The sequence below is a fragment of the Pipistrellus hanaki genome (assembly GCF_964339955.1).
Source record: "Pipistrellus hanaki genome assembly, chromosome: 5".
Taxonomy (NCBI): Eukaryota; Metazoa; Chordata; class Mammalia; order Chiroptera; family Vespertilionidae; genus Pipistrellus; species Pipistrellus hanaki.
Window position 1 is genome coordinate 25,868,695 of NC_140507.1, and position 26,151 is coordinate 25,894,845.

Sequence of the window (26,151 nt, forward strand, 5' to 3'; positions counted from 1 at the left end):
GTTCTTTACCTCATTCCACCCTCTACCCCTTATTATGCAACCACTTAGGCAAAGCAATTTAATATAAAAATAAGACTTTATTCTGCCCCATCAAAAGCTATCAGCTGCTAAAGCAAAACAAAACAAAAAAGAGAGATTCCAGGGCCCCAAAGTAAGTAGACCACAGCCACTTCCCTCTAATCCTGTATGGTCAGTGCTGAGTGAAAGGGCTGGAGTCTAATGGTCTTGGTTTAGGCTTCGATGTGGACCAGAACATGAGGCCTCATTAATCCTCCCACCACCATAAGGGGCTCCATGGGGTACAGAGCTGGGGGTGGGGGGTGGAGTAAAGTGACACTGAGAAGCAGTCATCTATGGAGAGCTGTCTGCTGGAGAGCAAGCACTCGGTCCTGGAGCTGTGCTTCCTCCTCGTGCCTTTTAAGGGCCTGCAGCCCTGATTGCTGCAGGAAGGCCTGGGCAGCCTAAAGGCAGGGAAGAAAAGGATTCAGCACCTGGGTCTCTGTGCCTAACACTCAATTCCCAGAGCATTAGGGGTCAGCCCACCTCTTCTTGGGAAAGGGTACTTCCCACCAAGAGGATGCAGGCTCTGACCTGGACACACAGGCTAGCCAGGTCCAGAGAAGTGGCTATAGTTAGAACTGGAAGGAAAGGAGCCATGGTGAGACTAGAAGCTTCAGATCAAGGATTGAGAACCAGAAACCAACCTCTGGCCGGTAGAGGAACAGCAGTTGCAGCAGCTCCAAACTCTGGCCTACTACTTCAGTGTCAGACAAGGCCAATGTGTCCAGCAAGGAGGAGAGCAGGGGCCCTGGCCACAGATGCCAGCAATAAGCAGGACCCTTCTCTGCAACGTTGCACAGAACTGTGAGCACCTGTAGAGAGAGATGTATATACACAGTCCCCATGAAGGATGAAAGCCAATGACAGCAAAAAAATAGAGTGCTGACCACATGCCCAAGGCACTGTGCCAAGCAGTTTTATAAGCAAGTTCAGTAATCTCCAAAGCTGCCCTCAGGTAGTATTCCTAATTATAAATCAGGAAACAAGCTTAAGATGGTGAGTTGATTTTTCCCAAGAATAGTATCTAGTAAACCAATTTAGGGATTCATGCCTAGATGGGTCTAGCCCCGAGGCCATCCATACTATACCACCTGCCAGCTCTCAGATAAGGGCCCTTCTGAGCTCCTACTGTTATACTTCAGCCTCTGGACCTTGGCTCAGATGACTCCCAGTACCTACCAATACGCTCACCACATTAGATACTGGCAACAACTGCAAGAGAGGCTTGATCAGATCCAGGGAGAGCAAGGAGGTACAGATGCTAGGGCTGTTTGCTGGAAGGAAAAATGTCAGGGTGAAGTCCCCCGAACTGCAACCTGAAAATGCCCCCTCTCAATCCTACCCACCTCAGTCCAAAACAAGGACATTTTCCCAGTATCTGAAGGTCCAGCCTATGCAAGATTATGGCTCTTACCAGTGAGGTTATTAAGAAGCCAAAGGCCCTCCGGAAGCAGGCTGGGGTGTTTCTGGAGGAGGAACTGCAGAAGGATAAAGACGGATACCACGACACGCTCATCTCTGAGCTGCACTTGCCCTCCCTCGGCTTCCACCGCCTCCTCTGTTAGCAAGTTGCTTAGACACCGAAGCACAGGGCACACCAGCTGCAAAGATAAAGTGGGGGTCAGGTATAAGGAGGAGGGGACTCCCTGCACACTGGAAGAGGAACAGTAGGAGGAAAGGTTGCGCCGATCTTGACCTGTCCTCCACCTACCAACTCCAGTCCTGCGTCTTCAGAACTCTGGACAGACCCCGCCAAGGACAGCAGTAGCAGCTCCAGAGTGGAGACCGCCCCATGGGTGATGAGCAGGGCATTATTGACCTGGCTGGGCAATAAGAAGCAAGTAGTTACTAAGCCATTTCTACCTTTAAGCTTGCAATCAGCCTAGGTCTGTGGGTTTCCTGGGTTACAAGAAGAGAAGACCAGGAAAGGAAGACCTTTCATGGAATTACTGAGAGGGGGCATTTTCACCACAATAATTCCAGAAACCAAAGTTCAAACACCTGAGTGGCCAGAAGGGAGCCCATGAAAGGCCTGTGGTACTTTCCCAACTGGCCTGTGTTACCTGCAGATGATGTAGTGAAGGCACCAGGCAAACTCCACAGCGACCCCAGGGTTCAGCTTTGGTCCAGGTTGCAATAGTCGCAGCATATGCTGGGGAATAGGGGAGGCCAGGACGGAACTGCAGGCAGAAACAGAGCTCTGATTAGAAACCTCGGAAGGCAAGATGCCTGTCACTCCTCCCAAACCCTACCAGCAGGTGGGAAAGTGTCCCGACCCAAAGCCCTTCCCAGCCACATGGGGTTAAATGTACAACAGCGTTGGAACCAGGTCTTGGGGGCTACACTACCACGTGGGCCACTCCTGACCGCACATCTGGAGACAGTACTACTTACGGGATGATCATCTTCGGCGCTTCCTTAGCCTGCAGGAGCTGGGACAAGGCATATCCAAGGGCTTCAAGCACAGGCAGATGGGGGGACTGGAAGGAGACAGGGTAGGGATCTGGCTCTGGAAGCTAGGCCGGAAGATTTCCAACCCCTTAGCCTATGGCAATCAATGTCTGGAACTGCCTAACCAAAGCAGCTGGGGCATGTGGAAAGAGGTAAGGGGAGGGCTGTTCAGGAAAGTCAGGTGGACGCTCACCTGGATGCAGGAAGCCAAGGCTGGAACAATGCCCTGTGGCAGGAGCTGCCTTCTCCCGGCTTCACTCTCCACAATCAGGTTACCCAGTGTATACAGACAGAGCTCCTGAGAACAGGACAAAAGCACTGGGCGTGGCCCATGGCAAGCCAGTGTGGAGGTGGGGATGGGGAAGATGGAGCACCCTGTTCTTGAGGCTCTGAGTATTGGAGGATAGAAGGTGATGGGTGTGTGTACAGGGCTGTGGGCATCAGGAAAAACAGGTTTTCTTCTCCCCACCTGCCAGCTCAAACTGGACCCAAAGACACAATTTTAAAACTCAAACCAAAAACCAGGCAGAAGTGACAGGGCTTACGATAAGGTCTGAGCTGTGACCGGCGAGGTAGGTGAGAAGGTAGGACGTGGCTGGCAGGCAGGCCTCAGCCACCTCAGACTGCTCGGAATGAGAGAGCTCATGAAGGCACCGAGCCGCCTCAAGCTGCAACAGGGCGTGGTTGCTGGTCAGGAGCCCAACCAGGGTCCGCATGCTGCCCTCCAACCTACACGAGTGAGTACCAGAGCAATGCTCAGCCTGCGGCCCCTCCCCTCCACACTCCTATCTCCCTTAGAACCCAGCAACCCACTGACCTGATGAAGGTCTGCTGTGTCTCTGGGTGCTGCAAGCCTCGACGAAGGCTGACCAGAGCTCCTTCTCTCTCCTTTTCCTCTGTCCCCCGCTGAGCTAACCACAGGAACTGCTGGATCTAGAGCCCAGGGCAGGGAGAGATGGCAACACACAGTTGTCAGAAAGCAAATCAAGACCTGCTCTGCCTAACTTCACCTGTGAGCCTTCCAATATTGCACCATCCCTAGAACTTGTCATTCACACTAATATGGCTAATAAGTGCCAACAGTGCAGTAGAGTGGAAAGAAGAGGGAATCAGCCCAGCCACTTACTCTATAAAGGACCTAAACATCAGTTTCTCACCTGGAAAAAATAGGAGTAACTTCTATTTTGTTTTCTCACAGGGTTGTTTCAAAGATAATATTTAAATCTCTCAGCCTGGCATAATCTATGCTTCGTCATGCTCCCCATGCAGCCTATACCCTAACACCTAATATAACATGACTTTGTAGTGCTGCCAAGATTTTGTATTATCAACCCAGCCGGTGTAACTCAGTGGTTGAGCATTGACTTATGAACCAGGAGGTCACAGTTCAATTCCTGGTCCGGGCACATGCCTGAGTTGCGAGCTTGATCCTGAACTGCATGAGTGCAGAAAGCAGCCGATCAATGATTCTCTCTCATCATTGATGTTTCTTTCTGTCTCTCCCTCTCCCTTCTCTAAAATCAATAAAAATATATTTACTAGCAAAAAGAAAAGATTTGGCATCTGGGGGAGATAAGAGATCAACCGAAGGACTTGTATACATGCATATAAGTACAACCAATGGACACAAAACTCTGGGGAGGGAGGGTATGTATGGGAAGGGGGGCAATGTTAAAATATGTACACAGATAATAATTTGATAAAAAAAAAAAAGATTTTGCATAATCTATTTCTTCTGCCTGGCATACCCTCCCCAGGTCTTCCACTTCTTTCAGATTTCTGCTCTTGTCGCTGCCTATGGAGAATTAGCCTTTTCTGGCTTCCTGTGGCAGACTTACGGAGACAGGGGTTTCTATTGCGCCTCATGTCTCTTTCATGGACTGTGAACACTTCAAAGAAAGGGACTCTCTTTTCCTCTTGCGTACCTCAGGACCCAGCACAGCTCTTGGCATAAAGTAAGTACACAATGGATAAATGGTATAACCCCGGTGTAAGTGCTTTGTAAACTATACATGTAAACATAGATAATACAGCCCTGCCAGTGTGACGCAGTGGTTGAGTGTTGACCTATGAACCAGGAGGTCATGTTCAATTCCCAGTAGGGGCATATGCCTAGGTTGTGAGCCCATTGATGATTCTCTCTCATCATTGATGTTTTCATCTCTCTCTCCCTCTCCCTTCCTCTCTGGAACCAATAAAAATATATTTAAAAACAAACAAACAAAATGATAATACAAACGGGATGCCCAATGCTTATTGAATAGAATAAATGAACTAAAACCAATGCTTTCATTCACTTAATATATACTGAGCATCTCCTATATGCCAAATATTGTGCAGGCATCTGAGTTTTCAATGATGACAAAGATTAAGAGTCTATGTTCCTGTGGACTTAAAAAATTAGATGAAGCTGAAACCGGTTTGGCTCAGTGGTAGAGCGTCGGCCTGGGGACTGAAAGGTCCCAGGTTCGATTCCGGTCAGGGGCGTGTACATTGGTTGCGGGTACATCCCCGGTGGGGGGTGTGCAGGAGGCAGCTGGTCGATGTTTCTCTCTCATCGACGTTTCTAGCTCTCTATCCCTCTCTCCTCCTCTCTGTAAAAAATCAATAAAATATATATATTTTTAAAATTAGATGGAGAAGTGATAATAAACAAATTAGGACAGGATAATTAATATTCTGTAAACAGGTTAAGACAAAATACCAAAAGGGGCACATTTGAGATGCAGCAAAGGCAAGGGCCTTGTGACAGGAAAGAGCCTGGTATAATATATTGTTCCAAAAACTGAAAAGGGGGCAGTTTGGCTGAGATGAGTAAGTTGATAAGGTTGGGGTTGGTAGAGGTTAGACTAGGCTGAACTTTAATGGGTCACAGAAAGGAGTTTGGTCTATTTTTAAAAAAGGCATCTGACTGATGTATGAAGAATGAACTTGAGGGTGGCAAGCATAGATGCAGATGACCTGTTCCGAGGTTGCAGTAAGCATCCACTGGAGGGTGGTGGAGAGCTGCGATGGGGAGGCATGTAAAACCTTCAGAGTTCTTGCCCTAAGGGGTTTGGCTCAGTGGATAGAGCCTCTGCCCAAGGACTGAAGGGTCCGGTGCCACTCCGAGGGCACGTACTTGGCCTTGGACGATCCCTGGCCTGGACAGGGTGCATACACGAGGCAACCAAGCGATGTGTCTCTCTAGTGATGTGACACATCGATGTTTCTCTCTGTCTTTCCCTCTCCCTCCCACTCTCTCTAAAACAAACAAAACAAACAAAATCAATGAAAAAATATCCTCGGGTGAGGATTTTAAAAACACGCAAAACTTCAGAGTTCTTTACAGGTAAAAAAACGGCTAGATCTTGAAGTACTGATGTGGGGATGAGTAGGGAGGGATGGGGGTGGAGGTTGACACCCGTTTCTGGCTTGGCCCACTGGAGGTTTTGAAGGGACCGCATTCAGGTTTGGGGACGGAGTCCTCGAAGGAATTTGGCGCCAGCTTGCATGGACCTCACCGCGCACCCTGACCCCCTCACCTCGGCTTCCCCGAGGATGGAGGCCACACTTCCCCCTGCGGCTTCCTCTGGGGTGTCGTCTCTCAGCAGCCTCTTGCTGACCAGCTGCTGCTCCCTCCGGGCCCGCCGCAGTGCTGGGGACAAAGGAGTCGGCTGGGGGCAACGGAGGGGCACCCAGCACCCAGAACCCCAACTCCCCCCCAGGGGCCTCCCACCGCCATCCCCCCTCCGCCATCCCCCCACCTTCCCGTGTTCCCTCCCGCCCGCACCTGCCTCCCGCTCCCGCCGGCGGCGCCGCAGCTCCTCCACCCCGCATCCCACCGGCCTGAGAAGGCCTTGCCGTGGACTCAGCATGGTGTGGAGCTGGAGGAAAGCCCCCCTGGACGGCAGACTGGGGACGGGAACGCAGTCCCCAAGCTTAGAAGATGGCAGGGACCGCGCAGCCGCGGCGCTGGCGGAAGGAGAGGGGAGGCCGGAGGAGCTCGGCGCGGAGGAAAGGCGGGGCCGAGGGGAGGAGCGGCCAGCGGCTGGGGCGGGGCGAGGGGTGGGCGGGGTCAGAGGAGGGGAGGCGGGGCGAAGGGAGAGCGGGGCGGGTCAATGGAGAGGAGGCGGGGCTAAGTGGAGGGCGGGGCGGGGCAAAGGCAGAGGGTGGGATCTGGGCTGAGAGCCCAGTGAAAGCAGCGCAGCCTTGTTTTCTCCCCAATTCTAGGAAAGAAAGAAAAGCCCTAGCTGGTTTGACTCAGTGGCTAGAGCTTCGCCCGCAGGCTGAAGGGTCCCAGGTTCAATTCCTGCCCAGGGCACATGCCCAGGTTGCGGGTTCGTATCCCCAGTGTGAGGCGTGCAGGAGCCAATCAATTTTATTCTCGCTCATCATTGATGTTTCTATCTCTCCCTCTCCCTCCCTCTCTGAAATCAATAAAAAATGTACTTTAAAAAATAATATTGATAGATCCTTCCTTCCTCCAGTTGATGGACGGATGTAAACCCCACCTGCGGCCAGACATTCCTGAGCACTGAACCACCAATCAGCACCTGCCAAACACCCTAAGCCCCTGATTTCTAAGTCCCTAGGTCCCTAATCATAGGCCTTACATGAAACCACCAATCAACGTGTGCTGAGTGCCCTAAGCCTCGTCCCCTATTCTCCCCTTAAAAAGGGCATGGACCCTCGCTGCCTTCTGCTCTCTCTCTGGAAGCAGTTGTCAGTGGTACTCTTCTCATCAATAAAGCCTGTGTCCTGACATCCCGGTCTTCTCTATTTGATCTTCCAAACATAAGAATGATAAATTTGTTTTTAAAAAATAAAGTAACTCAATCCTGGCCTCTGCCACCCCAGGCCAGTAAGCAAACTTCCCCATTCCTAACACACCCAGGAACATTCAAAACTAACCCCAGTTCCAGGAAGATATGGATACCATTTCACCAAATATTCATTGTGTTAGTGGTGAGATGTTATCTGTACCCGCATCCACCCTACCTCCATCAGCACCCTTCGTGTAGATGAGTGGCCATGCGTTGCCATATTGAATGTTCGCGGTAACAATTATACCCATTTTACACTGAGGAAAATGAGACAAATATAATTATTTCACTGGTCTGCACAAAAGTGAGTCGCATTGGGGGGTGAGGGCTTAAGTGGGGGTAGGAGATTGGGAGGTTAATGGAGGGATGAGGACACATATGTAATACCTTAATCAATAAAGAAAATTTTTTAAAAAGTGAGTCGCATTATTTTTAGAATAAAGTAATTAACCAAGTTTTGAGCGCCACTGATTGACTAGGTACTGGGGAAACACTGGTGAGTTTTTAAAATTTTTAATTTTAATTTAGAGAGAGAGAGCAAAGGAGAGGGAGAAATAGAAACATGAGAGACAATCAACATCAATTAACATCCATCTGAAGCCTCCTGCACGCCCCCTACTGACAATCGAGCTGGCAACTGGAGCATGTGCCCGGACCCGGAATCAAACCAGTGACCTTGCTGAAACCGGTTTGGCTCAGTGGTAGAGCGTCGGTCTGAGGACTGAAAGGTCCCGGGTTCGATTCCAGTCAAGGGCATGTGCTGCGGGCACATCGGGGGATGTGCAGGAGGCAGCTGGTTGCAGGAGGCAGCTGGTTGATGTTTCTCTTTCATCGACCTTTTTGGCTCTCTATCTCTCTCCCTTCCTCTCTGTAAAAAATCAATAAAATATATTTTAAAAGCCGAAACCGGTTTGGCTCAGTGGTAGAGCGTCGGTCTGAAAGATCCCAGGTTCAATTCCGGTCAGGGACATGTACGTTGGTTGCAGGCACATCCCCGGTGGGGGTTGTGCAAGAGGCAGCTGATCGATGTTTCTAACTCTTTCTTCTCTTGCTCTCCCTTCCTCTCTGTAAAAAATCAATAAAATATAGATTTAAAATATTTTTATTGATTTCAAAGAGGAAGGAAGAGGAAGAAAGAGATAGAAACATCAATGATGAGAGCTAATCATTGATTGGCTGCCTCTTGAACGCCCCCTACTGGGGATGGAGGCATGTGCACTTGACTGGAATCGAACCCTGGACCCTTCAGCCCAGAGGTGGATGTTCTATCCATTGAGCCAAATCAGCTGGGGCAACATTGGTGAGTTCCTTGCCCTGGCTGGTGTGGGTCAACAGTTAGAACAAAGTTGTGAGGGCTCAATTCCCGGTCAAGGGCATGTACCTGGGTTCTATCCAGTGCAGTTGGGGCACATGTGGGAGGCAACCAGTCAATGTATCTCTCTCACAATGATATTTCTTTTTTTCTCTCTCTCACTTTCCTCCCTCCCTTCCATTCTCTCTAAAAAGCAATGAAAACAAAAAATAGCAGAAGTTCAGAAATCTGAGGTCCAGAAACTTGCCCAAGTCTGACAACCTCAGTGGGTCTGGGATTCCATGCCTGACTGTCTGAGCAGGGTCAGGACACTGCAGGGTTAGTGTATTTAACACTGAGCTACATTAACATCTTGGGGGCAGCGAGAAAAGCACCGGGTGTTAGGCCGGTGGGGTCAGACTGGACCTACGTTCAGCAACTTTGGTACTTGAGTTCTGGTTAGGAAAGAATTCAGAGCCAAGACTCAAACTATAAGAGAACATTCATTTAGAAAATCACAGAGGTAAAAGTAATTTATAGAAGAAATGGGCTTAGGAAACAAGTTATAGAGGTAAAAGAAAGGGCCCTTAGAACATTTCAGAATTTTTCTCTTGTCAAAGAATAAACCCTACCCCACCCTTGGGATACTTTTTCTTTTTCTTGTCAAAACAAGTGAATTACTAATTAATCCTCACTTAAAATTTGTCCATCCTTTCCTTCCTAGGATATAGGAATTGTTTTGGGGGAAGGTAAGGGAGAACCATGTGAAAGTGGGAAAGTCTATAATAATAAAAGTATAATATGCTAATTAGATCGGACAGCCAATCAACCTTCCGGACATCATTCCAGATGTTCTTCTGGATGAAGCCACAGAAGTGGAGGCCAAGGCAGAGACAGTTAGGGGTGATCAGGCAGGCAAGCAAGCAGTCAGGGGTGATGAGGCAGGCAATCAGAGGCAGTTAGGGGTGGTGAGGCAGGCAGGCGAGTGGTTAGGAATGATTAGGCAGGCAGGCGAGCAGTTAGGGGCATCAGGCAGGCAGAGGGATTAGGGACCATCAGGCAGGCAGGCTGTCAGAGGCGGTTAGGGGGATCAGGCAGGCAAGTGGACATCCCCCAAGGGATCCTGGATTGGGAGAGAGTGCAGGCCGAGCCGAGGGACCCCCCCACCCCCACGTTCATGAATTTCATGCACCTGGCCTCTAGTTGTGTTATAAATATCTAGTTTATCAATTGCAGGATGGGGGAATGAAAACTATAAAAGTACAAGTGGCTTGGCTAATGTGTTTCTATTAAACACTCTACTAGGAAAGCTATTACTTTCAATAAAAAAAACCACACACATTTATTTGAGAGAGAGAAGCATTGATTTGTTGTTCCGCTTATTTATGCCTTCATTGGTTGATTCTTTTATTGCCCTATCTCCTGGAACCTTGGCTTATCCAGATGATGTTTTAACTGAACTACTCAGCCAGAGCTTAAAACCTAGAATTGTATTATTTATTACTAGAGACCTAGTGCACAAATTTGTGCATAGGTGGGGTCTAGCCACCCCCATTGGGTTGGGGAGGACCTATTGGGGGCAGGGCTGGTCAGGGGGAGGGGGCGTAGGCTGTTGAGGGGCAGGTCCTGCCCCCTGGTTGAACTCTGGTAGAGGGGACAATTTGCATATTAGCATTTTTTTATATAGGAGAGGTGGGGAGTGACCAGAAAGAAACAACCAGGGATCGAACCCGCAACCTGGGTATGTACCCTGACCAGGAATCAAACTGGGGCCAACACTCAACCAACTGGACCACACTAGCCAGGGCAAAAGCTATAACTTTGAGGAAGGATAGTTGTTCTTCAGATAAACTACCTTCTCTTGAATTTCTCTTCCAGCCTTTCAGTCAATAGTTGGAGTTTGCAGTTTATTCCACAAAATATCCAGCTAAATATCCAACAATAATCAGGGGATTGGACTTGGACGACAGGAGGTTAACAGTAACCACCAAGACTAGGGAAAAGTCAAGGAAACTACCCAGATTGAGTCGTGGGATATAGGCAGGGGCGGCGAGAGTCTTGGCGGGCTGGGCCAGCCAGGCTCAGTGGTTGAGCATCCACCTATGAACTAGGACGTCAGGGCTGGACTCCCCCTCAGTGCGTACCCCCGGGCTTCAGTCTTGATCCACAGACATTCAGGAGGCGGTTGATCAATGATCCTCTCTCATCACTGATGTTTCCATCTTTCTCTTCCTCTCTGAAATATATATGTGTATATATATATATATATAGATAGATAGATAGATAGATAGATATAGATAGATATAGATATAGATATAGATATAGATATAGATATAGATATATAGATATATATATGTGTGTGTGTGTGTGTGTGTGTGTGTGTTTATTTATTTAAAAGGTGGGAAGCACTGGGGATCTTCCTTTCTCCAAACCCTCCAGACAAGCCTGGGGCTCCTGAGTCATCAAGACTGCCCCGGGGCAGAGCACACTCGAGGTCCTGGGGGATCCTTCCTGTTATGCGCCTCCTCCCAGCAACATCCTTAGTTGCAACATTTCCGAGAAGGTTAATGAATACAGCGGTGAAGGGAGGTGGGGAGTGACCAGGGTTCACAGAGGAGGAGCGGACACAGAACTCTCAGGGGCTGCCAAAGGGCGGGTGGAGCCTGGGAGCCAGCGAGTGCTGCCCTCCCTACAGGAAAGAAGCCAGAGCCCATCCCAGCGCCCTGAGGACCGCTCGCCGAGGCCCTGAGGACCCATCGACCATGGTGAGTGCCCGGTCTTGGGGCCGAACGGCGGCTACTGGGAGGCCGCTTGACCTCCGCTCTTCCCAGGTGCGGCTGCTGCTGCTGCTGCTGCTGCCGCTGCTTCACGTCTGGGCGACCACGCCGGAGCCCTGCGAGGTGGACGACGATGATTTCCGCTGCGTCTGCAACTTCAAGGACCCGGAGCCGCAGTGGTCCAGCGCCTACCAGTGTATGAGCGCCGTGGAGGTGGAGATCCGCGGCGGCGGCCGCAGCCTGAAGGAGTTCGCCAAGTTCGCCAACACCGACCCGAGGCAGTACGCGGACGTGGTCCGGGCTCTGCGCCTGCGGCGGCTCACGGTGGGCGATGCCCAGGTGCCCGCGCAGCTTCTCTTCGCCGTCCTGCAGGGGCTCGGCTTCTCCCGCCTCAACCATCTGACCCTCGAGGACTTGGAAGTGATCGCCCCGACGCCGGCGCCGCCTCCGGTGGCCACCGGCCCTGCGCTCTCCACCCTCCGTCTCCGGAACGTGTCCTGGGCGGCGGGGGGCGCCTGGCTGGCCCAGCTGCAGCTGTGGCTCAAGCCGGGCCTCACAGCGCTGACCATTGAGCAGGCACCCTCGCTCGCCTTTCCCTGCGCCGACCTCCGCGCCTTCCCCTCCCTCACCACCCTGGACCTGTCTGACAACCCCGGGCTGGACGAGTGCGGGCTGGCCGCGGCGCTGTGTCGGGACAAGTTCCCGGCCCTCCGGGAGCTCGCGCTCCGCAGCACCGGGGTGCAGACCCCCGGCGGCGTGTGCGCGGCGCTGGCGGCGGCGGCGGTGCGGCCGCAGCACCTGGACCTCAGCCACAACGCGCTGCGCGCCTCCGCCGCGCCCGGCGCGCCCCCGTGCGTCTGGCCCGGAGCGCTGAGCTCCCTTAACCTGTCCTCCGCGGGCCTGGAGCAGGTGCCCGCAGGACTGCCGGCCGAGCTCAGCGCGCTGGACCTCAGCAACAACCAGCTGAACAGAGAGCCGCGGCCGGATGAGCTGCCCAAGGTGAAGGATCTGGTACTGACCGGGAATCCCTATCAGAACCCGAGGAACTCTGGTGTGGTGGTCTCAGCCTGTGAGCGTCTGATGCAGGCCCTGGGGGTGTCAGGAACTCTGGTGCTGCTGCAAGCGGCCAGGGCCTTGGCCTAAGGCTCAGGAGAGAAGAAGGGATTGGCTCAGAATGCCCTGGTTCCGGACGGGACCTCTCAACCAACCACCTCTCTGCCCCCCTATTCATTAAAATCTTAAACAACGGTCCTTGTCATTCACTGAACAGGTGTCTGCTGCGTGTCTATGTGTTGGGCACAGGGCTGGATGGGGAATCCATTATACTGAGACTTTCTTTATCCCAACTCCTCAGAAGCCACACCTCAGTAAAGGCTTCAGGGCCAGAGGGGCAGGGAAGAGTTGCCTGTCTCGGGCTGAGTAGAAGAAATAAGGAGTTTCTGTGCAATCCGGGCTTTCTGCGCAGAATCCTGGAGCCTGTGCTAAAGGGTGTTGAGATAGTAAATATAACCAGGAAGACGCATTCATCCCTGTGCATTTTCCACGAGCCAGCCAGTCCCTTACAACAGTGTTAAAACCCAGAGCCATTTGCTTTCTCTTTTTCTCACTCTCTCTTTCTCTGTGTCTCTGAGAGCGGAGTTACAGCTATGCCAGCGGTCTACATAAACTCTGAGTTTCATAATTTAAAGATTTCTCTCCTGCTGTGGCTTCCACTGTGTCCTCTGACAAGGAATTTGGAGATAGGGAAGTGATGCAAGAGAGGTTTTGTGATTGTGTCAGCATTCGTGTGTACTGTAATAACTGTTTCAGGCTGGCTCTTTGATTTGCAAACAGAGTAACATCTTAGACCTTCACAGCTTCTTAGATCCATCACAAGGCAATTAACAAGATGTGCCCCTGATCCACATTGTCTGAGACCCAGGACATCAACCAAGAGGTGCTGTTCTTTCTAAGACTTCTTTGTTCGTTCATGAACTCTAGGAGAGTAGATACCTGCCTCACGGAGGGGGGGGAGGGGGGAGGCATGCAAGCACAGCCCTCCAGCCTGCCTCACTCGTGTCCAGAACCACACTGATAGGAATGGAGAATGAAAATTAACATTGATGGGAGCGTTTCGTGGGTCACTCGACCACAGACTCAAAGAATCCTCGAAACAGCTAAGTAAACTGCCAACCTCAGTCAGGAAAACCCACTGGAGTGTCCTCACGGGGACTTTATCCAGCCTGTTGGGACATTTCTAGTATCAGAGAATTAACTACATTAAGCGGTACTTTACATTGAATAGCTCTTCACCAACAGTGATAGAGCCTCTGTGTCACCCCAGGCCCTGTGCTGGGAGCCTGGTGTAACAAACATACATCAGAAGCATCCTTGCCCTTGGGGAACTCTCAATCCAGTAAAGGAGACATACACAGAAGGTAGCTGTGATTCAGTGAGTGGGAAGAATCAACTCTTTGAGGGAAGGTGTGTCCTCCGGAAGGCTGTACAGAAGGCAAGACATTCCATGTGGGTCTGAGAGGTGCCTGCCACTTTCTCAGGAAGGACATCCCAAGCAAACACAGGCAGCATGTTAGAAGGCTCAGATACCTGAAATGACATGGCCAAACCTGGGAATTATAACTGATTAGATGGGGCGTAAGCATTTATTCAAGTGCTTATATGTGTCAGGCACTAGGTTAAACCTGTGACTGACTATTGCAGGAATAAAGCACAAGTTCTTGTTTGTACGGAGTTCAGATTCTAGTTGGCTGATGGGGGTGAGAGGAAGATAATAAACATACATCCGACTTTGACAAGTGCCACGAAGAGAAAGGAGACAGAGTGTTGAGTATTGATATGTTATATAGGATTGTTAGGGAAGGCTTCTCTCTGATAGAGGATGTTTGTACAGATACGCAAGTGAATTGGGAGAGAGCTTGAGAATATGGTGGGGCAGTGGGGGTGGGTGAAGCAAATACAAACATTATGAGGTCTTTGAAATATTCAACAAAACTATAAGGAGGCCAGAGTGGCTGAAGGAGGGTAAGCAAAGGTGGTGGGGAGAATTGTAAGAGATTGAAGAGTAGCAGGGCCATGTAGGGCCTTCTAAAGCAATGCTATTCAAAATGTGGTCCAAAGCAAGGCCAGTTTGCAAATTATTTATTACTGCACTGTGAGAGATAAGTAAAAAAAAGTCAAGAATAAGTAATATAAAGCTTTATAAAATTTCACACTGCAGCAATATTTCTATTATATTTGACAACATTATCATCTGCAATGGATTGGAACTTTAAAACAAAAACTTGGTCCCATGCCGCAGAGAGTTTGAGAAACACTTAAATATGGAGCCATCTCTCACCTCTGACCTTAGAGGGAAAGTTTTCAGTCTTTCACTATTGAGTATTCCATGTTGACTGTTTGTTTGTTTTTGTGGGGTTTTTTTTATTATTATTATTTATCTCAGAGAAGAAGGAAGAGGAAGAAAGAGATAGAAACATCAATGATGAAAGAGAACCATTGACTGGCTGCCTCCTGCACGCCTCCAGCTGAGGATGGAGCCCACAACCTGGGCATGTGCTCTTGATTGGAATTGAACCCAGGACCCTTTAGTCTGCAGGCTGACACTATCTCCACTGAGCCCAGCTGGCTAGGGCTGGTTTGTTTGTTTTTAATTGATTTTTAGAGAGAGAAGAAGGGAGAGAGAAAGAAAAAAAATGTTGGCGTGAGAGTGAAACATCAATTGCCTGACTCCTGCACAACCCCTACTGGGGATCAAGCTCACAACCTGGTCAAGTGCGCTGACTAGGAATCAAAACAAGGCAAACTTTGGTGCATGGGACAACACCCAGCCAACTGAGCCACATCAGGCAGGGTATGTTCATTGGCTTTTGCTGTTGTTGTTTTTGTTAATCCTCACTTGAGGATATTTTTCCATTGGTGTTTTAGAGAGAGTGGAAGAGAGGGGAAGAGACACAGAGAGAGAAACATTGATGTGAGAGACACACATTGATTGGTTGCCTCATGCACACCCTAACCAGGGCCAGTAGTGGAGATTACAATAGAGGTACATACCCTTGACTGGAATTGAACTCATGACCTCCTTTAGTCGAAGACCGATGCTCTATCCACTAAGGCAAATGGGCTAAGGCTCATTGATTTTTAAGATGAGAGAAATAGCATGGCTATGTGCAGATGGGAATAATCTAGTAGAGAAGGAAAACTTAATGATTCAGGAGAAAGAAGAAAGTCATGCTGGAGGACTTCCCTTTGAGTAGATAAAAGGGCATGGTACCTTATTCACCAGTGGAGGGGTTAGCCTTAGTGCAAGCCTAGAAGCAATCAACTTATAGTCCAGGCTAGAAGGCAGGATATCTGGGCAGAGATATTGGTGGGTCATTGTGTGGAACTTCTATAATATTGAAACTCTAAATACAGATCTTCAAATGTAGGCACCTTCTCATTATTCAGGATTCAACTCAAATGTCACCTCATATGAAGGAGCCCCTCATACCTCATCCTTTTCTTCATAGCTTTGATCTCATATGGAAATTATCTTCTTTATTTAAATCTTTTTGTTGTTGTTGTTCAATACTGTGCTGAAACCTCCACAAGGGCTACAGTTGTGCCAATCTTGTTCAGTTCTGTGCCTGGCACACAGCAGGTGCTTCATAAAGCTTTATAAAATAATTGACTGAATGAATGAGAGTAGTCTGAGGGCTTTGTTGCTGCCATGAGTTGAGAAAACACTGATGTACTTCACTAAAATCAAATTAAAAGGTTTGCCTAAACTGAGGTTGCAGGCCATCATAGCATACGTGTTGTGGTTCCAGTTGCAAGGCATGTAGTATTGTTTTTTATCTGAAGCCTAGAGGCAGGATTCATTCAAAATTGGGGATGGGTGCACTGGTCAACCCAAGTGAGGCCTAAAGATTGAGCAAGGCTGAAAAATGTGTCCTACACAGGGAAGGAAGTGAGACAAGGAGTGGTGATGAACTAAGAGAAGCAGGCACGCACTTCCACATGGCACCATGAGATCGGGTATCCGGTGTGGTGCAACAGATTTTATACTGCAAGGGTAGAACTGGAGATCATAGAACTTTGTTTTCTGAGCCAAAATCAGTCACCTTATAGTTTCCTCTTTTGTTCCTATCCTGTCATCTGTTTTTTTGTTGCTATCCTGTTCCTAACCAAGACATTAGTTCATTTCCTCTTAAATCCTTGTACCCGGAGTCAAGCATTTTGTTCCCTGCAACACAACCCCCCTGCCATTTCTTCTAATGCTCAGACCCCCCCTCATTCTCTAGGTCATGATAAGCCTTTTATGAGCCACTTAGAATGACCTGAGTTAAAGTAACTTGAACAATGACCTTGATATTTTAATATTTAAATTTTTTCCTAGTTTCCTTTTTTAGTGTGGTATAGTGTATGATAGGTATGATATTGTGGTTATGTTTAATGAGAAAGACTGCTTGATAAAGACATCCAAGAAAAGAACATTTTAATCCCATATCGCTCATGAATGTGGATGCAGGAACCCGCAACAAAAATACTAGAAATCAACTCCAGCAATGTATAAGAAGGATTATACACCATGATCAATGAGATTCATCCCAGGAATGAAAAGTTGGTTTATACTTGCAATGAACATCCTGAAAATGAGCATTTAAAATTCCATTCACAATAACATAAAAAAGAATTTATTTAGGAGTAAATATAACAAAAGAAGAGCAAACTTACACTTCTAAAACTGCAAAATATTGTTGAAAGAAATTAAGGAAGATCTAAATAAATAGAATAACAGCCCATGTTTTGGGATCTTAGTATTGTTAAGATGTCAATTCTCTCCTAATTTATCTACACAGATTCAATAAAATTTTTATAAGAATCGAAGCTGAGTCTGGCTGGCATGACTCAGTGGTTGAGCATTGACCTATGAACCAGGAGGTTACAGTTTGATTCCCTGTCAGGCACATGCCAGGGTTGAGAGTTAGATTTCAGTGTGGGGCATGCAAAGGGCAGCTGATTGATGATTCTCTCTCATCATTGATGTTTCTCTTTCTCTCCTTCTTAGTTCTTCTCTGAAATCAATAAAAAAATTTTTTAAAAGAATCTAAGCTGACTTTTTGTATAAATTGAAAATGATGATTCTAAAGTTCATATGGATTTTAAAAGATGCTGAATAGATAAAACAATTTTGTAAAAGAAGAACAAAGTTGGATTTTAAAACTTATTGTGAGGCAACAGTAATTAAGACAGTGTTGGCATACCATCCTTGGGGCACACCCATTTGAATCTCCTTTTCGGGTGAATTTTCTTTTTCAAAAATTTAAAGTCCCCATCAGACTTGAAACTAGGGGAGAAAATGGGCAGTGGCAGCTCATCCCATGTTAACCCCCTTAACCTGTCTCCAAGGACCCCTTTTCTCCGACTTTCCAGTGAACTGACAGCAGCCCCACTTTGACTCACTTCTTCCCCATAATGTTTTTAGAGAGCCAAAGCAGACCTTTCTAATCTCTCTCTCGTTGCTTTTCTAACCTAGGTCTTTCCTTGTTTCATGGTCCCCAGTTTTAATAAACGTAGTCTCTCCTACACACACACACACACACACACACACACACACACACGACAGTGTTGTACTGGAATAAGAACAGAGATTAGCAGAAGAAAAGTGGAGTCCAGAAATAATGGAGGTGGCGTTCAGAGCAGTCTGGAGCCCCTGTCTCCTTCCCCCCAGGGCAGGAGCTGTTTCTATGGACAGCTTTTTGTTTTTTAAACTCACCTAAAGATATTTTCCCACTGATTTTTAGAGTGGAAGAGAGAGGGAAAGACAGAGAAATATTGATGTGCAAGAAACACATCAGGAGAATCCAAGATGGCTGCACCCAGGTAAACACCTAGCCGTAGCGCACACAACAATTTCAATAAAATACAACTAAAATATAAAATGGACATTACCCAGAACTACAGGAAAGTCGACTGACTGGAAATTCTACAACGAGAAGCAAGGAGAAAACCAGAAGGAAGCGGGGAGGAGCTGGAAAAGCCTAAGGTACGGAGACACACGGCGCTCGCGGAGAGGATGGAGCCGTAGAGAAGGGGCGGCCGATTGCCTGGCTGGCGTTCCCTAGCAGGAAGGAGATAAACGCTCCGACTGTGTTGGGCCCCAGTTGTGACTGCTCTGAACCCCAGTTCTAGGCCAGACACCGGGGACCCAGGCTCACACAGTGGGAGCTGGGCTGTAAGGCGGAACCCCGGGGGAGCAGTGAAAGGAGGTCCCGGAGGCGCGCACATTGCGCGCAAAGAAGGGGTGGTCGGCTGTGCCGAGGAATTGCCCTGGGGGGAAGGAGACAGGGGCTCCAGACTGCTCTGAACGCCACCTCCAACTCCACTTCCAACTGAACTGAACCCCAATACCAGGCTAATTGGGGGAGAGCATAGACTGTTTGGCAGCAGGCGAAAATCGAGGGCACCTTTCTCTCAGAGGCGCTTGCAGCGAGTACTGAAGGACCCTGGGGATTACTGAGACCGCATAGGGCGGGGCTGACGGAAGCCAAGGCTGTAGGCTCCATCCTGAAACCCCGCCCCATCTGTAGCTGCGAAATGCAACAACGAAATAGATCACAAGTGAAAGAAGTGGAGGACAAAAAGCAACTGGATTTAGAGTTCAAATCTACGCTTATAAGGTTTTTCAAGAATTTCCTAGAAAAGATCGATAAGACCTATGAGGATATGAAAAGAGATCAACTAGAATTAATAAGGAATCAACAAGAAATGATAAGGGATCAACAAGAAATGATAAGGGATCTACAAGAAATAAAGAATACATTCTCTGAAATAAAAAATATTATACAGAGTCCTAAAAACAGAATGGAAGATCGCAAAAATCAAGTCAAAGATTTCGAACATAAAGAGCCAGAAGACACTCCTCCACAGAAGCTAGAAGGCAAGAGAATCCAGAAAATTGAAGATAATGTAAGAAACCTCTGGGACAACTTCAAGCGAACCAACATCAGAATTATGGGGGTCCCAGAAGATGAGAGAGAGTAAGATATCGAAAACATACTGAAAGAAATAGTGACAGAAAACTTCCCCACCTGGTGAAAGAATTAGACTTACAAGTCCAGGAAGCGCACAGAACTCCAAACAAAAGGAATCCAAAGAGGACCACACCAAGACAAATCATAATTAAAATTCCAAGAGCAAAAGACAAAGAGAAAATATTAAAAGCAGCAAAAGCAAAGAAGGTAGTTACCTATAAAGGAGCACCTATACGATTGTCAGCTGACTTCTCAACAGAAACCATGCAGGCCAGACGGGAATGGCAAGAAATATTCAAGTTGATGAATAGTAAGAATCTATCCAGCAAAGCTATCACTCAGAATCGAAGGTCAGATAAAGAGCTTCACTAATAAAAAAAACCTAAAGGAGTTCATCAACACCAAACCAGAATTTTATGAATTGCTTAAGGGGGTTCTTTCAGAAGAGAAAGTAAATAAAGATAAAAATTATGAACAACAAATACGTAACTATCAACAAGTGAATCTAAAAACCAAGGAAATTTAAAAAAAAAACACCTGATGAACAATATTAACTGTTGAATATAATAGAATCAGAGGTATGGAAGGGGAGTGAACTGACGATTCTTGGGGAAAAGGGGAGAGGGGGATGTGGGAAGAGACTGAACATAAACTGTGCACCTATGGATGAGGACAATGGGGAGTGGGGAAAGGGCAGAGGGTGGGGTGGGAACCTGGTGGAGGAGAGCAATGGGGGCGGGGGGGAGGAACATTTGTAATAATATGAACAATAAAAACTTATTTAAAAAAAAGAAAAAGAAAAAAGAAACACATCAATAGATTGGCTCCTGCACATGCCTGACCAGAGGCCTTGGCCAGGGAGGAACCCCGTCTGTCTGCAGGCTGACGTTCTATCTAATGACTCACACCAGCTAGGGCTGGACAGATGATTTTGACAAGGATGTCAAGAACATTCAGTATGGAGAAGCTAATCTTTTTAACAAATGGCACTGGGATACCTGGATATCCAGACACAGATAAATGAAGTTGGACCCTTACCTCAGACCATAATAAAAAATTAACTCAAAATGGACCAAATAACTAAATATAAGATCTAAAATTGTAAAGCTCTTAGAAGAAAACACAGAAATTAATCTTTATGACCTCCTACCTGCAATGAATTCTTAGATATGACACCAAAATCAAGAGTAACAAAAATAGGGACCGGTTTGGCTCAGTGGATAGAGCGTCGGCTTGGGGACTGAAGGGTCCCGGGTTCGGTTCCGGTCAAGGGCATGTACAGTGGTTGCGGGCATATCCCCAGTAGGGGGTGTGCAAGAGGCAGCTGATCGATGACTCTCATCGATGTTTCTAACTCTCTATCTCTCTCCCTTCCTCTCTGTATAAAATCAATAAAATATATTAAAAAAAAAAAATCAAGAGTAACAAAAATAAAAATTCATTCTAAAAACACACAAAAACCTTTCTTGAGCAATATATATATATATATATATATATATATATATATATTGGATTTCATCAAAATTAAAAACTTTTATTTATCAAAATACATTATCAAAATAATGAAAAGACAACCTACAAAACTGGGAGAAAATATTTGAAAATTATATACCTGTTCATGGTCTAGTATCCATAATATATATAAAGTTCCTACAACTCAGCAACAAAAAAGGCAACAACCCAAATAAAAAATGGGGAAGAGACTTGAATGGGCATTTTTCCAAAGAAGATATACAAAAGCCTGACACGCATATGAAAACATACTCAACATCATTATTCATCTGTGAAATGCTAAAAGACAAATAACAATTAAAAACTGAGCAAAAAACCTTGAGTAAATATTTCTATGAAGAAGCTATACAAATGGCCAACAAGCATGTGAAAGAGGCTCAAAATCATTGTCCATCAAGGAAACACAAATAAAAAACTCAAGGAGATACAACTTCATATTTACAATATGACTCTAATAAAAATAACAATAACTGTTGGCAAGGATGTGGAAAAATAAGAACCCTTATACATGGCTTGTAGGATTGCAACATGGTGCAGCTGAGGAACCAGTTTGGTGGTTCATCAAAAGTTAAATATAGCCCTAACTGGTTTGGCTCAGTGGACAGAGCTTCGGCCTGCGGACTGAAGGGTACCGGGTTCAGTTTCGGTCAAGGGCGTGTGCCTTGGTTGTGGGCACATCCCTGGTTGGGGGTGGTAGTGCAGGAGGCAGCTGATCTATGTTTCTCTCTCATTAATGTTTCTGGCTCTCTGTTCCTCTCTCCTCCTCTCTGTAAAAGATCAATAAAATATATTTTTATTTTTATTTTTTTAAATATATTTTATTAATTTTTTACAGAGAGGAAGGGAGAAGAATAGAGAGCCAGAAACATCAATGAGAGAGAAACATCAACCAGCTGTCTCCTGCACACCCCACACTGGGGACGTGCCTGCAACCAATGTACATGCCCTTGACCGGAATCGAACCTGGGACCTTTCAGTCTGTAGGCCAACGCTCTATCCACTGAGCCAAACCGGCCCTGGCTAAAAATATATTTTTAAAAAGTTAAATATATAACTACTATGTGAACCATCAATTCCATTCCTTAATATGAAATGAAAGACATACGTACGTCCACATAGAGCAGGGGTGGGAAATCTTTTTTCTGCCAAGGGCCATTTGGATATTCATAACATTATTCACGGACCATACAAAATTATCAACTTAAACATTAGCCTGCTATATTTGGTCAAGCATTTAATTAACTCACTCCTAATGCCTTAGCAGGGCCAGATGATTTCTCTGGCCTTATATGGCCCAAAGAGCTCGACATTCCCCACCCCTGACATAGAGAAATGAAAATAAGAAAAATAAAAATAGCCTTGGCCAGGTGGCTCAGTTGATTGAAATGTCATCCCTATACCAAAAGGTTGCGGGTTTGATTCCCCAGGTCAGGGCATATACTTAGGCTGGAGTCCGATTCCTGGTCGGGGTGCATCGGGGAGGCAACCATTGATGTTTCTCACTCATAGTAATCGCCCTCTCTCCCTCTCTCTCTCTCTCTCTCTCTCTCTCTCTCTCTCTCTCTCTCTCTCTCTCTTCCTTTCTTTCCCTCTCTTAACAATAAAAAAGAGAGAAAAATATAAGTCCACATAGAAACTTATATTTGTAACAGCATTATTTATAATAACTAAAAGGTGGAAGGAAACCCAAATGTCCATCAATAGATGATGGGTAAACAAATTGTGGTATACACACACAATGTGATATTATTCAGTCAAAAGGGGCATATGTTGATTTATGCCATAATTTTCACAGACCTCAAAAAATTAATGCTAAGTGAAAGAAGCCTGATGATAAAAGTCACATATTGTACAATTTCTTTCAGATAGTATACCCAGAACAGGCAAATCTATAGTGAAAGAAAGGGAGACAAGGAAATGAGAAGTGATTACTTAATGTAGGGGTGTCAAACTCAATCAGAGAAGGGGCCAAAATCTAAAATCCAGCCTAAATCGCGGGCCGAATGGTTTACTGAACAGTCATAAACTGACAATGTCATAAACTGACAGCGGAGTGCAGTGATGACAGCGCGGTGCGGGCCACATTGCAAGGCCTGGCGGGCTGGATTTGGCCGGCGGGCCTTGTGTTTGACACATATGACTTAATGAGTATGACCCATTTTTGGAGGGTGACGGAAAAGTTCTGAAACTAGAGAGAAGTGATAGTTGCATAACATTCTGAATACACTAAATGTCACTGGACTATAATACACTTTGGCTACTTGTGCCGGGATGGGTTTGGCTCAGTGGACAGAGCATCAACCTGCAGACTGCGGGTTCGATTCTGGTCAAGGGCACGTACCTTGGTTATGGGCATCTCCCCAGTGGGACGTGTGCAGGCAGCTAATCGATGTTTCTGACTCTATCCCTCTCAATTTCTCTCTGTAAAAAGTCAATAAAATATATATTTTTTTTAAATGAAAAAATAATAAAATGGTTACTTGTATGTATTGTGAATTTCATATCAATTAAAAAAAAAATCCAGCCCTGGCCAGTGTTGTTCAGTGGTTAGAGCCACAGACTGAGGGGTTGCAGGTTTGATTCTCAATCAAGGGCATGTTACCTGGGTTGTAGATTCTTCCCAGCCCCTGTAGGGGCACCTGTTGGTGGTAACCAATCAATGTGTCTCTCCCACATAAATGCTCTCTCTCTCTTCCTCTCTCTAAAATAAATTTTACAAAAAGAAAACGTTAAATATAGAATTACCAGGGAGGATCCAAGATGGCTGCTCAGGTAGACACCTAACCGCAGCAGCACACAATTTCAATGGAATACAACTAAAATGTAGAGTGGACATTGCCCAGAGCTACAGGTAGTCAACTGACTGAAAATTCTACAACAAGAAGGAAAGAGAAAACCAGAAGGAAAATCAGAGGAGCTGAAAAATCCTAAGGTACGGAGACATGCTGCGCGCCTGCACGGCGCATGGAGAGGACGCAGCCGGAGAGGAGGAGAAGGCTGGGTGCCTGCCTGGCATTCCCTAACAGGAAGGAAATAAAAAACCCGGCCTGGGCTGAACCCCAAAAACGGCAGCGCTGAGCCCCAGTTATGGGCCAGACCCTGGCGACCCAGGCTCGGGCAGGGGGAGATGGGGCTGTGAGGCGGAATCCCAGGGGAGCGGCGAAAAGCAGAGCCCCCAGAGTCGCGCACATTGCGCGCAGAGGACAGTCTGTTGACTCTGATGCTAGACGCCCCTAGCGGGAAGGAGAAAAAAAGCTCCAGATTGGAGGAACGCGACGAGGAGCAGGAGCCCCTGCCGGACACCGGACACCGGCCAGCTGGGCGCCAGCAAGGAGCCGGTCGATGGGGCCCCCAGGGGGGGGGGGGGGTGCCCCCGGGCCTTCGATTGCTGAGCGCGGGCCACAGAGCCGAGGCCAGGGGCTGCTTCCTGGGCAGCGCCGACCCCTGCAACAGGCTGAAGCAGCACAGGAGCCCGCGGAGAACAAAGGGGTGCCACAGGCCAACCTGCTGAGCTTCCAGGACAAGGAGGAAGAAACCGAAGAAGTTTTCAATGTGAAGAAATCAAGTGAGAGCAAAAGATAGTAAAATTACTTAAGAAAGAATACAAAGAAGATCTTGAAAAATCGAAGACTAAGTCAGAGCTCAACTCAGCAGCCAACATTGCAACATAAATGCGTTTTTTTTTTTTTTTTAAAGAAAGGACAGAATGTTGGAAAGGCTGTGGCCAGGCCTAGAGTGGCCAGGCACAAGGCAGTGGCAGCCAGGCCTGCAGCAGCAACAGCCAGGCCCCAGAGCAGCAGCAGTCAGAACCAGAGCAGCAACAGCCAGGCCTGGAACAGCCAGATCTGGGGCAGTGGCAGCCAGGCCTGAGGCAGAGGCAGCCAAGCCCAGGGTGCAGTCCAGGAACACACAGGCCTGGAGTGGCCGGGCCTGGAGTGGCCGGGCCCGGAGAAGCCGGGCCCAGAGCAGCCAGGTCGGGAGCAGCCAGACCCAGAACATCAGCAGCCAAGCCTGGAGCATTCAGGCCGGGAGCTGCCAGGCTCGGAGCGGCCGGGACTGGGGCAGCCAGGCCCAGAGCAACTGGGTTGGGAGCAGCCAGGCACAGAGCAGCAGTAACCATACTTGGAGCAGCCAGGCCCAGAGCAGCAGCTGCCAGGTCAGGAGCGGCCAGGCCCGGAGCGGTCGGGCCCAGAGCAGCCGGGCCCAGAGCAGCCGGGTCGGGTGCTGCCAGGCCCGGAGCAGCAGCTGCCAGGCTGGGAGCGACCAGGCCCGGAGCGGCCGAGCCCGAAGCAGCCGGGCCCAGAGCAGCCGGGTCAGGTGCGGCCAGGCCCGGAGCAGCAGCTGCCAGGCTGGGAGCAGCCAGGCCCGGAGCAGCCGGGTTGGGTGCAGCCAGTCCTGGAGCAGCAGCTGCCAAGTCGGGAGCGGCCAGGCCCGGAGCGGCTGGGTCGGGTGCGACCAGGCCCTGAGCAGCAGCAGCCACACCCAGAGCAGCCAGGTCGGGAGCGGCAGTGGCCAGACCTGGAGCAGCTGATTGTGGAGCAGATCAGAGCAACAGAGGCCAGGCCCGGAGCAGCCAGGCCTGAAACAGCTTGCCCCTCACCTGCCTCCGCCCCAAGGCTGCCTCTCAGACATGGCTGGAAACTTTTGGGGGAACTTGAGGGTCTGCTGAATCAAATGAGGAAGGTTAAGATCTGAATGTGTTGAGTTAGTATAGCGCTGGGGTGTAGATCTGTGAGTGCCTTGTGTGGGGCCTGGATGAGGTTGGTTGATCTATTGGGAAATGTCTTTGGTGTGAAGTGTATCTTTGGGCATGTGGAGGTATTATTGATTTGAGAAAATGCTAAGTAACTGATTTACTATCTGAAAAATTTAAAAAAATAAAATAAAATAAATAAATAGATAAATAAAATGTAAAAGTAAAAATATATATATATATATATATTTACCAAATGACTTAGCAATTTCACTCCTAGGTATGAAAATATATGTCCACACAAAAACTTGCATGCAAAATCTATATATACACGTATATAAAAGCCTAACTGTCCCCTCAGGAGTTCGACCAGGAGACTGGGAGTTCTATCGCTTGCTATGACATGTCCTGACTACCAGGGGGCAAGGTGGAAGGAAGGGAGGCCCCAGTGGCAGCCAGAAGGCTCCTATCTGCCCTGATTGCCAGGCAGGCCTAAGGATCCTACCTGTGCATGAATTTTGTGCACTGGGCCTCTAGTTTATTCATA

At 47.8% G+C, this 26,151-nt stretch overlaps 2 protein-coding genes across 7 annotated transcripts; one reads left to right on the forward strand and one right to left on the reverse strand.

The window, feature by feature from the left end:
• Positions 1-63: 63 nt before the first annotated feature.
• TMCO6 (transmembrane and coiled-coil domains 6) lies at positions 64-6,512 on the reverse strand. Of its 6 annotated transcripts, none has more exons than XM_084884995.1 (12): positions 6,284-6,466; positions 6,036-6,148; positions 3,329-3,444; positions 3,057-3,179; positions 2,705-2,809; positions 2,455-2,540; positions 2,124-2,240; positions 1,772-1,883; positions 1,475-1,661; positions 1,240-1,334; positions 705-872; positions 64-461 (listed from the first exon to the last, which is right to left on the reverse strand). In XM_084884995.1, the coding sequence occupies exons 1-12, from the start codon at positions 6,328-6,330 to the stop codon at positions 348-350; spliced, it is 1,383 nt and encodes a 460-aa protein (XP_084741121.1). In that variant the 5' UTR covers positions 6,331-6,466; the 3' UTR covers positions 64-347. The 6 variants fall into 6 exon arrangements, 5 of the variants coding, with proteins under 5 accessions (XP_084741121.1, XP_084741122.1, XP_084741119.1 ...); XM_084884993.1 differs by having other exon boundaries at positions 65-461; positions 3,057-3,240; positions 6,284-6,469; XM_084884994.1 differs by having other exon boundaries at positions 65-461; positions 3,057-3,240; positions 6,288-6,465.
• A 4,646-nt stretch (positions 6,513-11,158) lies between these two features.
• Positions 11,159-12,632, forward strand: CD14 (CD14 molecule). Its single transcript, XM_084884376.1, has 2 exons — positions 11,159-11,372; positions 11,439-12,632. Exons 1-2 carry the CDS (start codon positions 11,370-11,372, stop codon positions 12,525-12,527), a joined length of 1,092 nt encoding a protein of 363 aa, XP_084740502.1. The 5' UTR covers positions 11,159-11,369; the 3' UTR covers positions 12,528-12,632.
• The last annotated feature ends 13,519 nt before the right edge of the window (positions 12,633-26,151 follow it).

Excerpts from the sequence above, each read along its gene's own strand:
- TMCO6 (XM_084884993.1), bottom strand. The coding sequence starts at position 6,368 with ATGCTGAGTCCACGGCAAGGCCTTCTCAGGCCGGTGGGATGCGGGGTG. Across the intron at positions 3,445-6,035 it reads CCATCCTCGGGGAAGCCGAG|ATCCAGCAGTTCCTGTGGTT; the intron begins GTGAGGGGGTCA and ends CCTGGGCTCTAG. Across the intron at positions 1,884-2,123 it reads CTTCACTACATCATCTGCAG|CCAGGTCAATAATGCCCTGC; the intron begins GTAACACAGGCC and ends CTTATTGCCCAG.